This window comes from Trachemys scripta, chromosome 20, assembly GCF_013100865.1.
Source record: "Trachemys scripta elegans isolate TJP31775 chromosome 20, CAS_Tse_1.0, whole genome shotgun sequence".
NCBI classification, from domain to species: Eukaryota; Metazoa; Chordata; order Testudines; family Emydidae; genus Trachemys; species Trachemys scripta.
In genome coordinates, this window is record NC_048317.1 from 11857632 (window position 1) to 11870072 (window position 12441).

At 52.8% G+C, this 12441-nt stretch overlaps 1 protein-coding gene across 1 annotated transcript in view; it reads right to left on the reverse strand.

Annotated features, from left to right (window-relative positions):
- Window positions 1-12058, reverse strand: part of ASAP3 (ArfGAP with SH3 domain, ankyrin repeat and PH domain 3) — a 63533-nt gene extending 51475 nt beyond the window's left edge. Inside the window, exon 1 of the mRNA XM_034754117.1 lies at window positions 11716-12058. Coding sequence (XP_034610008.1) covers window positions 11716-11841 — 126 coding nt within the window. The 5' untranslated portion in view covers window positions 11842-12058. The remainder of the gene's footprint in view (window positions 1-11715) is intronic.
- Window positions 12059-12441: the final 383 nt, after the last annotated feature.

Below are 12441 nucleotides of genomic sequence, written 5' to 3' on the forward strand. Positions count from 1 at the left end.
ACAAATGCAGCCCAGAGCTCTGAATTTGACAAACATACAGCTTGAAATCCCACTCCAGCAGGCCCTCAAGCATCGGCGCTCGGAGTCCGCTCCCCTCGGAGTCCTGCGCTCGCAAAGGGCGAACGCCCGGGGAAAGCCAACACTCAAATCTCCCGGACCCAGCCAAAGAGAAGTCGAACCAATGCTCGAGACCGTTCACCCGCCCTCGGCTCTGCCCGTAACCTACTCCTCCGTACAGCCCTGTGCCACCCAGCACGTGGGCACTAGAGAGCAGGGACGGAGATTTGAGACAACCTGATTCTGTAACAGTCAGAAAGGGGCAGTGGCGCTCACACCCCCACCCACCCCCCCAAAAAAACCACACACACATCCACCCCACTTCTGCTATCTGAATGACACAAAGGAAATTAAACGGTGGAGACACAGGACTCTCCTGTCCTCCTATCCTGCTCCATGGGGCCCCTCTGGACTCTGCAGTAATGAGTGAGGACTCAACTCCCTTGAGCTGAAGGAGAATCTGCCAGTTAGAGCAGCACTGGGACCTATAGGTATTGCTTCAGCTAGTGATCAGCTCATCCCCCTCCTCAGGGGATTATACCCAGAGCCCGGGTGCTTCCCTCTACCAGTCCGGGAAGCGGGCACTGCATTCTACCCAGGAACAATTCATGATGGCAGAAACCTTCAAGGTCAGATCACAGCCAACACCGGCCAGTTGGAGCCATCACAGACAGAGGCAGATGAAGGTTTCCTGGGGCCCTGGGCCAGAGCAAGTGGGGGCTCCACCCCAGCCCTTCCACCAGCAGTTCCGTCCCCTCTGCCTGCAGCTCCGCCCACAGCCCCACCCCTTCCTGCTTCTTCCCCTGGACCTCGCCCCTGTTCCACCCAGGGTCCCCCCTATTCTGCCCCCTGCTGCGGCCCCACCCCTCCCTGCTCCCAGGAAGAAGCTCAGTCCCTGTGCCACGGCCCCCGGCCGCAGCGGGAATGAGAGCTCCTCAGCCCTGAGGCCATGGCATGCAGCAAGAGCTCCTCCAGTCAGTCCCAGGACCGCAGCGGGGGTCCGGGTGCTGGGGCTTCCCAAGTGCTTCTGCTGGAGAGAGGGTCGGGGGGCACTGGGGGCTTCCTCTGCTGGGGGTGGGATCAGGGCATGGGGGCTTTCCCCGTACCGCCTGCTGGGGTCCCTGGGCACGGGCCCCATAGCTAATCTGCCACTGATCGCAGGGGAGAGACAGGACAGTCCCTCCCTGTACGACACAGGTGCAACCACTCCCTGGCCTCCTGCATTCGGCTCTGGGCCCCTCGCTGCCAATCAGATATCGGCAAACCAGAGAGGTGCCCAAAGCAGCGCAACAGAACTGATCAGAGAGATTGATCCCCGGGAGGGAAAGAGTTAACCGTAGCTTGGCTGGGTGTCAGCCAAGGGCAGGCATGAGAACAGTCAACAAATATTTGAAGGGCGTGAACGTCAAGGAGAGAGAGGGATCATTTGGGGCGTAACCAGCAGCAGAACTGGCCGCGATGGCATGAAGGCAGAGAAGATTCTCAGACCGACTTCTTGACAGGGAATCCTTCCCCCCGAAGAAAAGGATGGAAGCCCCGATAGCTGGGCTGGACAACAAGCACTGTACGAAATGTTCATGCACCGGCTACAGACGGACAGGCAAATAGGTCCTGTCCGTCTCAGACTTCTGTGACAGAGACTGAGGCAGACTGGCTGGCTGGCGCCCAGCTCCCTTCTCTCCCTATCTGTGGTCCCCCTCTGTCAAACTTTACCCTCCCAGATAAAGGCACCACTCTCTCGTGACGTCCACGTGGTATCACTGCGCGGTGGTAGCGGCTGCGACCGTGAGGCCTTCGCTTGGTCTCTCCCGGCCCTTTAAAGCGTCCCAGAATTCTGCTAACTTCAGCTGTGCAGACAAGTGCTTTGAAGCTGCAGCTCGGGCGGGATTTGGGCCCCTTCGGAGCCTGAGTCGCAACTTCAAAGCACCACCAACGCAGCTATTTTCAGCGTTCGCGCGAGCCGAGGCGGTCGACCCGGGCTGGGAAGCTCGCTGCCGTGGGCTGGGAAGACGTACCCACCATTCAGGGGCCTGCTCCATGGAGGACTCGCACGCTCATGGAGATTTTACTTTCCCGCTCTCGTGGTTTTCCCTTCCCACCCGGCCTTTGATGCCGCTGAGAGCACACAGTCACTCTCTGCACACGTTGAAAATGGAGCTGAATGCTAGCTCAGACAAACCAACCCCACTCCCACCACGCCCGGAGGACCCCGGGGCACTCCTGAAAGCTCTAGGGATACTGGCCCGTCCAGCAAAGATGAGGAGCGGCTACTCTGGCCCTGGGCTTTCCCCCAAACAAGGCTACTGCTCGGTTCACGTGCAAGCCAAGAGCCACGTCCAGACGGCTACTGGCAAACTCTAGGTCTCCAGCTCGTTCCACTGGCCGCTCGGCACACTTGGGCAGGATCTTTTCTACACCTCTGCCTGCTGCCTCACTTATTGCTGATGAAACAGGGGTTACTGCTGGCTCGCCCGGCGGAGTAAACACTGGTTGGGCCAGCTCACCCACCCCACTCCTATGGATGGAGAGGATCCTCAATGGGTCAATGGGGGTGTCAGTCCCAAACTCATTTATACCAGCGTCAATCCAGAGCGACTCCACTGCGATGCATAAACAGGGCCATCTTGAGTAGGAGCAGAGAGCTTATTTTACTTCTCTATTTGGCACAGGTGTGACCGCTGCTGGAATACTGTGTCTAGTTCTGGTGCCCACAGTTCGAGGATGTTGATCCATTGGAGAGGGGTCAGAGAAGAGTCACGAGAATGATTAAAGGCTTAAAAAAAACCTGCCTTATAGTGAGACCCAAAGAGCTCAATCGAATTAGCTGAAAGAGAGGTTAAGCGGTGACTCACTACAGTCTGTAAGTACCTACACGGGGAATGAATATTTAATAATGGGTTCTTCTAGCTACCAGAGGAAGGTCGAGCACGATCGAAGGGCTGGAAATTGAAGCGAGACAAATCCAGACTGGAAATAAAATGTACATTTTTAACAGCGAAAGTAGTAACCCGTTGGCCAATTTACCAAGGGGCGTGATGGACTCTCCATCACGGACAATTTCTAAATCAAGACAGGAGGTTTTCCTAGACGTTCCACTAAAATGAATTCTTTTGGGGAAGTTCTCTGGCCTGTACTAGCCAGGGGGTCAGATACCCGATCACAATGGTCCCTGCTGGCCGCGGACTTGGAGGCCTCAGAGTTTTCACAGCACAAAGTTGCACAACCACATCAGATGGGTCAACAGAGGAGAAATAATTAGCGGCAGGAAAGGCAGCAGCTGGCTCTGCCCGAGTGACAAGACAAAGGAGCCAATGAGACAGACTCTAACAAAGGAGCCCTCGCTCGGTTCAGCCTCTGACTGTATCAACAGCAGATGCTACAAGATACCTTGCCCGGCACGCACAGGCCTCACCTGGCTGGAGAGGCAGGGGAAGGTACGGCAGCCAACTTGTCAGGTCTGAACTTGCTGGTCCAGACGCAGGGAAGGGAGGAGGGACACCCCCTGGCTCCAGGAAGAGAAGCCACAGGCAGGAGAGATGCAGCCAGTTGCACCCCTGCTCAGCGGATTCCCAGCTTGGCCTCTCCCCAGGGATGCGATTAGCTGTTTCAGCTTCTCACCCGGATGAGGTTGGCTTCCCCCTCCCCGGTGCCTGCACGGAGATCAGCTCAGCCGCAGAGATTCCCATAAAGGAGCCTTTCCCTGGAAAGAGGAAAGCGTGTGTTGGGGGAGAGAGGAGGCCGGGGAAGAGACAGATCTGCACCTGCAGAGAGAACAACGACCTCCCAGAGATGCATTCGATCCAGCACTGCTTCATTGCTACCAGCCAACCTTCCAAGGAGCTCCCATCCCCCCTGGGCATTTCAGCTCTCAGCCGGAGGACCCTGACTCACTTCCCACCTCAGGAGGGAGGAGAGGGCGGCGCAGCATCTCCACCAACTGTCTCCGGTGCTTCTCCTCTGAACTTCCCTCTTTATTGTGAGCCATCAATGGGAGCCATTCTTCACCCCCCATCGTTCATTGAAGGAGGAGACGGTTGGCACCGCAGACGCGGCCAACTGGCAGGAGTGCCAGAGCGGAGAGCGACAGCGGTGAAATTTCAATTAGCAGCAGCAAAGCCAATACTGAGCGAGAAGGGCACAGGCATCTCCGGGCCTGGGGTGCTGCACGGGAGACAGGGGAAAGTCTGAGGCTACCGGATGCAGGGCCAGACTCCGATCTCAGGGACTAGGCCGCTGTCAATCTGGAGTAACTCCCCCAAGCTCAGAGTCCGGCCCAGAGAATAAAGGACGTGGCAGATAAGGAGAAGACTGAACAAAATGATTGTTTAGCCTGGAAAGGGAAAGACAGCAGGGAAAGGTGGGCTTGTGATTAAGGCAAGTCACTTGACCCACCTTGGGTCTCTGTTCTTAAGTTAAAGATGGGCAGAATAGTCTTGTCTATTTAGACTCTCTCTCACTATGTACAGCTCCTAGCACAATGTGGTCTCTAGATGCAACCCCAATACTATTATGGAGAGTAAAGTGAACGCTGACCAGTGCTTGACCCTGTCCCCTAATTAGGAGGCAGGCAATGTCGTCCAGCAGGATTCCTCCATTCCACCATCCCCCCACCCGCCTGCCTCTTTCCCGCTCACGCCAAGTCCTTGCCTCTGAAGCGGTTGCATTCTCCTGACCACCAGAAAGGTGCCACCGACCACAGCACGGCCATGGGATATGAAGCAAAGGTATATTACGGTCGCACCTAGAGGCCACAACGGAGATTGGGGGCCCTAGGGCATCGGGTGCTGTGCAGAAACATAGCGAGTCCCTGCCCCACAGAGCTTGTGGCCTGACAAACAGAAGGGAAGGGAAGCCACCTGAAAGCAAGGTAGGGCACCACCTTTAGCAGCTTCGCTGATGGGGACACCTTCTCCTGCATAGTAGGACTCTGAAAGGGTGGGGTGCTTAGGGGGTGCTCTGAAAGGGTGCCTGCTCCTCCCCTATCAATCTCATTCACTCAAAGGAACACTCCCGCAGCGTTCAAGGCCCTAAATTTGACTCACTTTAACCATTTCACCTAACATCTGTAACCCCAGTGGCTAAAACCCTGGACCTTCCCCAGTTAAGCCACACAAGACCCCCGCCCCCGTGGCAGATAGTAGCATCCCTTTTTTTCCAGGTGGGGAAACTGAGGCACAAAGCCATTTACGTGACTTGCCCAAAGTCACACAGCGAATGAATGGGAGAGCAGGGAACAAAACCACACACACACTGTTTCCCTCCCCCCTGCACAACAGCTCCCCTCAATCTTTTCTGCTTCTCAGTAGATCATCGTTAGAGCTGGCCGATAGTTAAAATACTGATTCCACTCAATCGAAACGTTTCAGGGATCGTAACAATTTAATCAAAGCTTTAGCCAGGGAATTGTCTGCACATGTCACCGTGACTTTTAGATTGAATTCTAGTATAAAGACAACAGTCAAAATATTTTGATTTAATAGGAAGTTGAAGTGTTTTGACCTTTGCCAAACAAAACATTTACAATATTCCCAACTGTCGGGTTTGGGCCATTTCACGTCATGGACGATACCACGCTATCTGCTTTTCGGCCTCATTGGGGATACGATTCCAAAATCTTGGATTTTCCATGGCAGGGGAATTCCATTTTTCAACCAGCTTTAATTATACGTTCGAGTCCGTTTCGAGGAGAGGTCATGAGGTACGCTGGGTTCCCAGCCAGCAACACCTCTAGTCCATTGATACAAAATTTCCTACAGTTTTTCCTAGTCTCTACTGGGTTTTGCATCCTCTCTTTAATGCTCAGACAGGGTCACAGGAAGATCCCCTTTCCAAGACAAACCCCAGAGCTCTTGTACTTGGATTTCTGGGCAAAGACGCTGCTGGGATTTTCTGTTCATCGTCCTTGGTCCCCTCTCCTCACTGCCCAGTGCGATAAATAGGGCCCTACCAAATTCACGGCTGTGAAAAACGCATCACGGACCGTGAAATCTGGTATTTTGTGTACTTTTATCCTATAATATAGAACAGAACAATGAAGTAATGATGACAGAACAAGGAGCAATGGTCTCAAGTTGCAGTGGGGGAGGTTTAGGTTGGGTATTAGGAAAAACTTTTTCACTAGGAGGGTGGTGAAGCACTGGAATGGGTTACCTAGGGAGATGGTGGAATCTCCTTCCTTAGAGGTTTTTAAGGTTGACAAAGCCCTGGCTGGGATGATTTAGTTGGTGTTGGTCCTGCTCTGAGCAGGGGGTTGGACTAGATGACCTCCTGAGGCCCCTTCCAACCCTGATATTCTATGATTCTAAACAGATTTCACAGGAGAGACCAGCATTCCTCAAACTGGGGGTTTTGACCCAAAAGAGGGTTGTAATGTGGGGGGTTTGCAAGATTATTGTAGGGGGGTCGCGGTATTGCCACCCTTACTTCTGCGCTGCCTTCAGAGCTGGGTGGTCGGAGAGCAGGCAGCACCCCACCAGCAGCAGCGCAGAAGTAAAGGTGGCAATACCATACCATGCCACCCTTACTTCTGCACTCCTGCCCTCAGAGTTGGGTCAGGACTCCTCCAGTAACAACCCCATGAAATTTCAGACTTAAATATCTGAAATCATGAAATTTATAATCCTCTGACCGTGAAACTGACCCAAATGGACCGTGAATTTGGTAGGGCCCTAGTGATCAATGACAGCCCCACACAATCTATGCCGACATCCAGTTCCCCCAACACAATGGCCTGGACCTTCTCCTCTGGAGCCAGAGCTCCACCATGTAAAGCCGGAAGACACTGACACAGGAGACGCTAGATAGCAACTTCCACACCTGGATTCTGACCATGTTCTCCGACACAACAGCACTTTCTCCAACTCTACTGCACCAGGCTGGGAGCTCGCTAGATCTCGGCGGCTAAGGAGGGTGTTGTATCAACCAGGCAAGGTACTAACAAATTTCAACAGAACTTTATTTTTACAGTGGAAACCTCTTTACCAAGCTGCATCCTCAACTCCTCCCTGTTTCCTGGCCTTTCAGACTCCCAACAGCCAGTGCTCCCAGTTCTAATAATACAAGCAGCATCTAAACACCACAGAGGGTCAGGCCTGGCTGGTACCTGAATGAGAGACCAAGGCAAAGCCAGGGTCCTGCAAGAAGCCATTCAACAGATCCTCTCAGTACAGGCTCCAAACGGAAGAACCCTTGCACCAGTGTGGGGACGGAAGGTTCTGCTCTGCTGAAAAGTTCCATCCTTTGGATGGGACAAAAAACCTCAATCACACTTGGCCTCTTTGCAGCATCAAGAGGACAAAATAATTCTTCACTTCCTGTCCTTCACTTCCTGCGTTTGCCTAGTATTTCCGCAAGCCATTAGAACAGTTGCCGCCATCCACCCCAGAGGTGGCTGCACATCTGTAGCGAGCGAGGCAGTTTAGCGAGCCCCCAGAATGCTTTGGAGAGTTAACCAACAGGCCCTCAGTATGTACATCAGCCATTTATTGGTATTGTATTCCGAGCGCGGCTGGCTCCGGGGCCACTGGTTTGTACATCGGGGGCCAGATCAAATGAAAAAGCCGTTCTAGACAGCTCAGAGAGAGGCAAGCGCACATGCTTGACAGGCAAGCGCACATGCTTGACTGGCGAGTCACAGCACCAAAGGGATGTTTTTGAAAGATGCTTCCTTTCTCTCTTCCCCAGACCCCTGCCCCTCCCCATCGCCTGGCAGGCTGGTGCCCACGCTGCCCAACCGCGAGGCAGGGATTATGCTGGGGGGGGGGGGGGAGAGAGTCTCTGTACAATTCTTTTTCTGAAGGGCAGGCGGAATCGACAGAGCTCAGCCCCGTGTCTGGATGCTGATGGATCAGGGTCGTTTGGAAATACCTGCTCCCTGCCAACTATGGTCCAGCGAGGATCCCCCTCTCACCGCTCTCCAAAACACCCTTCCCCAGGGACAGACCATCTCTCTCCCCAGAATCCCCCTTCTAGAGCCCCACGCCCCACTGCAGGCAACACCCTTTATACTGTCAGTTGAGTCTTCAGAGACAAAGCAGCAGCAGCCCCCGCTCGTGCACTCGCTATGGCCCTCCCCAACCTTGCAAGCGACTCCACGCCGGCAGACCCCTGACCAGCTGACATCAGTGGGGGGCTCGGGATGGGGTGAAGGCATCACTAGCAGGATGGGGGGGCCTACAATCCTGCAAACAGCTCCGCAGGCAAGTAACACGCAACGTGTCCCACTCAACTCAGTCGCACATGCGAGCCATTGCAGCAGCAAAGCCCAGGCTTCCCTATGGGGCTGGCTTCTTCCTTGCTTATGGGGAATGAGAGCGTTTGTGTCTAACTGGAATCCCGGTTCCTTTACCCTCCCTTCTCTGCAGTACGGGCACTCCGGGACATGGGGTTTATCACAAGCGAATGGCAGAGGGTGGGGGAAAATCATCTTGTGGGATTCCCTTGTTAAAATATTGGCAGCCCATCACTGCCCCGAGGCAGCCTCTGGCCAGCTGTGGGAGAGAGAAGAGATGCGAAGCAGATTTACTGAGCTAGAACGTATTGCACTATTAGAGTTTTCTCCGGGGCCAGAGTGTGACGAGCTAGTCACAGTCCAGGGGGACATCACCCCCTAAATAAAGTCTCAGAACAGGCTTGGGGCGGGGGAAATGGATGTGTGAGGAATTGGACAGAATGACCCAAATGTACATAGGACATCGAGCCATTGATCACAGCTCTCAATGCCAGACCCTGTGTCTGCAGCCCCACACGTGCTAGCACAGAGATTGGGATTCTCACAAGGAGCCATAGGGGATCTGGCACGGGTAGGGGGCATCTGCGGGACTGTTACTCGACACTGATGGCTGCAGCCATTCTTCACAAACACAGATCAGCGACTGTTGGGTTTACTTTTCCAGTGAGTGATTTTAAATTTCATCACGAGCTAATGGAGTTGGTTTTTTGCTTGTAAGATGGGGGGGGGGGGGTTAACCCTAGCATCCCAGCCAGCTCTGCGTCAGTTTATTCTGAATTTCCTCCCAGCTATTCCAACTGGGGAAAAAGCATTCGTTGCTTCCCTCTTCCTAAGGATTGGGGTGGAACAGTCCCGCCGCATTCCACTGGCAGAGCCATACATTCGCTCCCCCCACCACCACCACCAGGTTGATTTGTAGCGCCTAGGAACCCTGGTCATCCCTGGGCTAGGTGCTGCACAAACACCAAACAGACGGTCCCCGCCCCGGAGAGCTTACAATCCACGAATTCAACGGATCCACACACACACACACCCATAAAGATTGTTAAAGCGCTACTTGTGACAAAAGGCACCAGATACCATAAGATATTTTCTCTGAAAGTAACAGGACTTGAGGAAGCAAGATGAAGGAAAATGACCATTCAATGCCTCCTGGCCAGACCAAGCCACGTGGCAGCACCCATCTCAGCCTCTGTGGTGTCACTTATACCACCAAGACATGGCAGGGAAATGGGATTCTCTTCTCCCCACAGGGCTTGATCCAAGTCCCGTTGAAGTCAAGAACAGTCTTGCCATTGACTTTAATGGGAGTCGGCTCAGGCCTCAAAGGAAGAGCTGTGGGATCCTTCAGAACCAGCTGTTGGAGAAGCCAGACTGCACCAGGCAGTGCCCACAAAGGGTACGTCTACACTGCAGCTGGGAGCGTGCTTCCTGGCTCGGGCAGACAGACACGCGGCAGGTCTGCTCCAAGCTCCCGTGCTCCAAATAGCAGCATAGCTCAGGGTAGGATGGATGCCAGCTCGGGCTAGCCACCTGAATACAAACTCGCCCATGCCCTCTGGGTATGCACTTGGGATGCCAGCCTGATCCTCCACCATCCTAGTTTCAGATGCAATAGGTCTGATCTATCAGACAGAGAGAGGAAGAGAGTCTGAAGTAACCCCTACACTGATCCAGTTGCAGGATCTAGCCCCAGTTCCTCAAGTCCATTCCTTCTGCGGACTCTGCAGCTGGTCCTGTGTATTTTGCTAATTGCCCTTATTCAAAACATATACACTACAGTATTCACGGGGATGGTGCAAAACACTGCAGCTTCCAGCAGTTGGAACAGTTATTGTAGCAGAATTCTGTCTGGTTCTTAATAACCCGAAAGATACAATATCAACTCAAATTCCGCCCCAGAACTGTGATAAGTTTACGGAGGGGATGGGATGATGGGATAGCCTAATTTTGGCAATTAATTGATCTTTGATGACTAGTGGTAAATATGCCCAATGGCCTGTGATGGGATGTTAGATGGGGTGGGATCTGAGTTACCACAGAGAATTCTTTCCTGGGTGTCTGGCTGGTGAGTCTTGCCCACATGCTCAGGGTTTAGCTGATCGCCATATTTGGGGTCAGGAAGGAATTTTCCTCCAGGGCAGATTGGCAGAGGCCCTGGGGGGTTTTCACCTTCCTCTGCAGCGTGGGGCAGGGGTCACTTGCCAGAGGATTCTCTGCACCTTGACGTCTTTAAACCACAAGTTGAGGACTTCAATAGCTCAGACATAGGTCAGGGGGTTGTTACAGGAGTGGGTGGGTGCAGTTCTGGGGCCTGCGTTGTGCAGGAGGTCAGACTAGATGATCATAACGGTCCCTTCTGACCTTAAAGTCTATGACTCCATTTGGTACAAAAAAGCTTTTACAAAAAAACCAACAGGATTTGAAACATTTCTGTGATTTTATTTCTTAAAATTCCCAGGGAAATGATACTTTCAAAACAAGCAGAGCGTCTCTGCAGACACCACAACCCACATACTTTATGGCATTAAGAACCAAAAAATGAAACTGACTACAAAACAGAAAATACTTCCCTGATTTTGTCTATTTCGGCCTGAACTCTTTCAACCCACATGCTTAACTTTGAACGTATAAACATCTCCATTGAAAAATCAACGGGATTACTCGCAAGCCTACAGTTAAGCACGTGCATCAGTGTTTTGCAGGATCGGGGCCTTGTATATGCTCTTCAGAGAAGGCAGTGTCTTTTTAGACTTATGTACAGTATATCCACGAAAAGAGGGTGGTTGGGATCTCTATGTGCTGCTGTTATACAGAGAATTCATTTCACATTGTCCAAATTGGAGGTACAGAAACCACAGCATAAACAGTGAAAACCACAATAGTTATTTTCACTAATCGAAGGCGTTGTTAGTAGTCAACATAAGGAAATGCATTTGTTTTAAGTGTGGAGTTTTGTTTTTCAACCAAGAGCATCTTTCACAACCCTGCTGGGCTCCCAGCTCTATAAAGAGGGTCAGTATCCAGAATAAGGAAATGAACTACAGAGCATGGACAGGATCGGTTACACAATGAGAGGCATGTAACTTACTCAGCTGGCCAGGTTGTTAAACAATTTAGCAAGATCTTAACAGACTCTTCCGCCCTTTGCACGCGTGCTGCAAAGCGCCTTTTCTTTAAGAGAAATCACGTCTGATTTTCGGAAAGATGGCAAGAAAAGGGTCAATCGGGGGGGGATAAACGAGGCACAAGGAACAGATCCAAGCTGCCTCCTGCAGTAACAATACCTACCACAAAACAAAGGGAGACACCCCCATCAACAAAAGGTGAAGAAGCGCCCAATTCCCAGTTTCAAGAGGGAGAACCCCGGCAGGACACCACTCCCCCCATCTCCCCTTCCTCCTCTTCTGCCGCTGCCCCTCACTCACCTCTTCCAGCACCGCCACTGCCCCCCTGCACTTCTGCATTTTGGAGGAGAAGGTAGAAGCCGCCGGGGAGTTCAGGTCTTCAGAAGTCACCGCCAGGAACTCCGAGACGCTGATCTGCTCAGGCATGTTGGGGGATGTTGCCCTGCCACCGGGGGTGACTGGAAACTCATCCGCTGGCAAAGGGAACGGGCGAGAAGGACTGAGGGGCAGAACAGGGGGGCACGGGACGGGCACAGAGAGAGTCTTGCACCACTTTGGTCAATTTCCCATCGCAGCTGCTGCTGCTCTCTGCGCAATTGACTAGAGACGCCCAGGAGCTCGCTTGCAAGTTTCTCTCTCCTGCTCCCTCCCTCCCTGCAGAGGCTTTCATTGCCATCACGTGGGGATATTGTTACACAGCCAATGCATATATGCGCCTGCAAGCTCGGGTTTTTGGCCAAGAGCCTGTTAAAGGCAAAGTGCATCCAAATTCCCCCCGCCTTGGGTCTCCCCCCGCATCAATGCAAACTGCTGTTCGCATGGGGGGCCTGGAGCGGTGGCTGTTATCTCTGCTTTTCCTGCCTTGTATAGGTGTCATGCACTCCCTACCCATTGAAAGATGCTGCTTGCCCCTCTAAGCGTCTGTTAACGACCAGTCATTATGTGCAGCAGAATCCCCATTATCGCCTGCCCTTCCTGTAGGAAGACGCTAGAATCCTTCCTCTCCCCAGTCAAATGTCTCTCTTC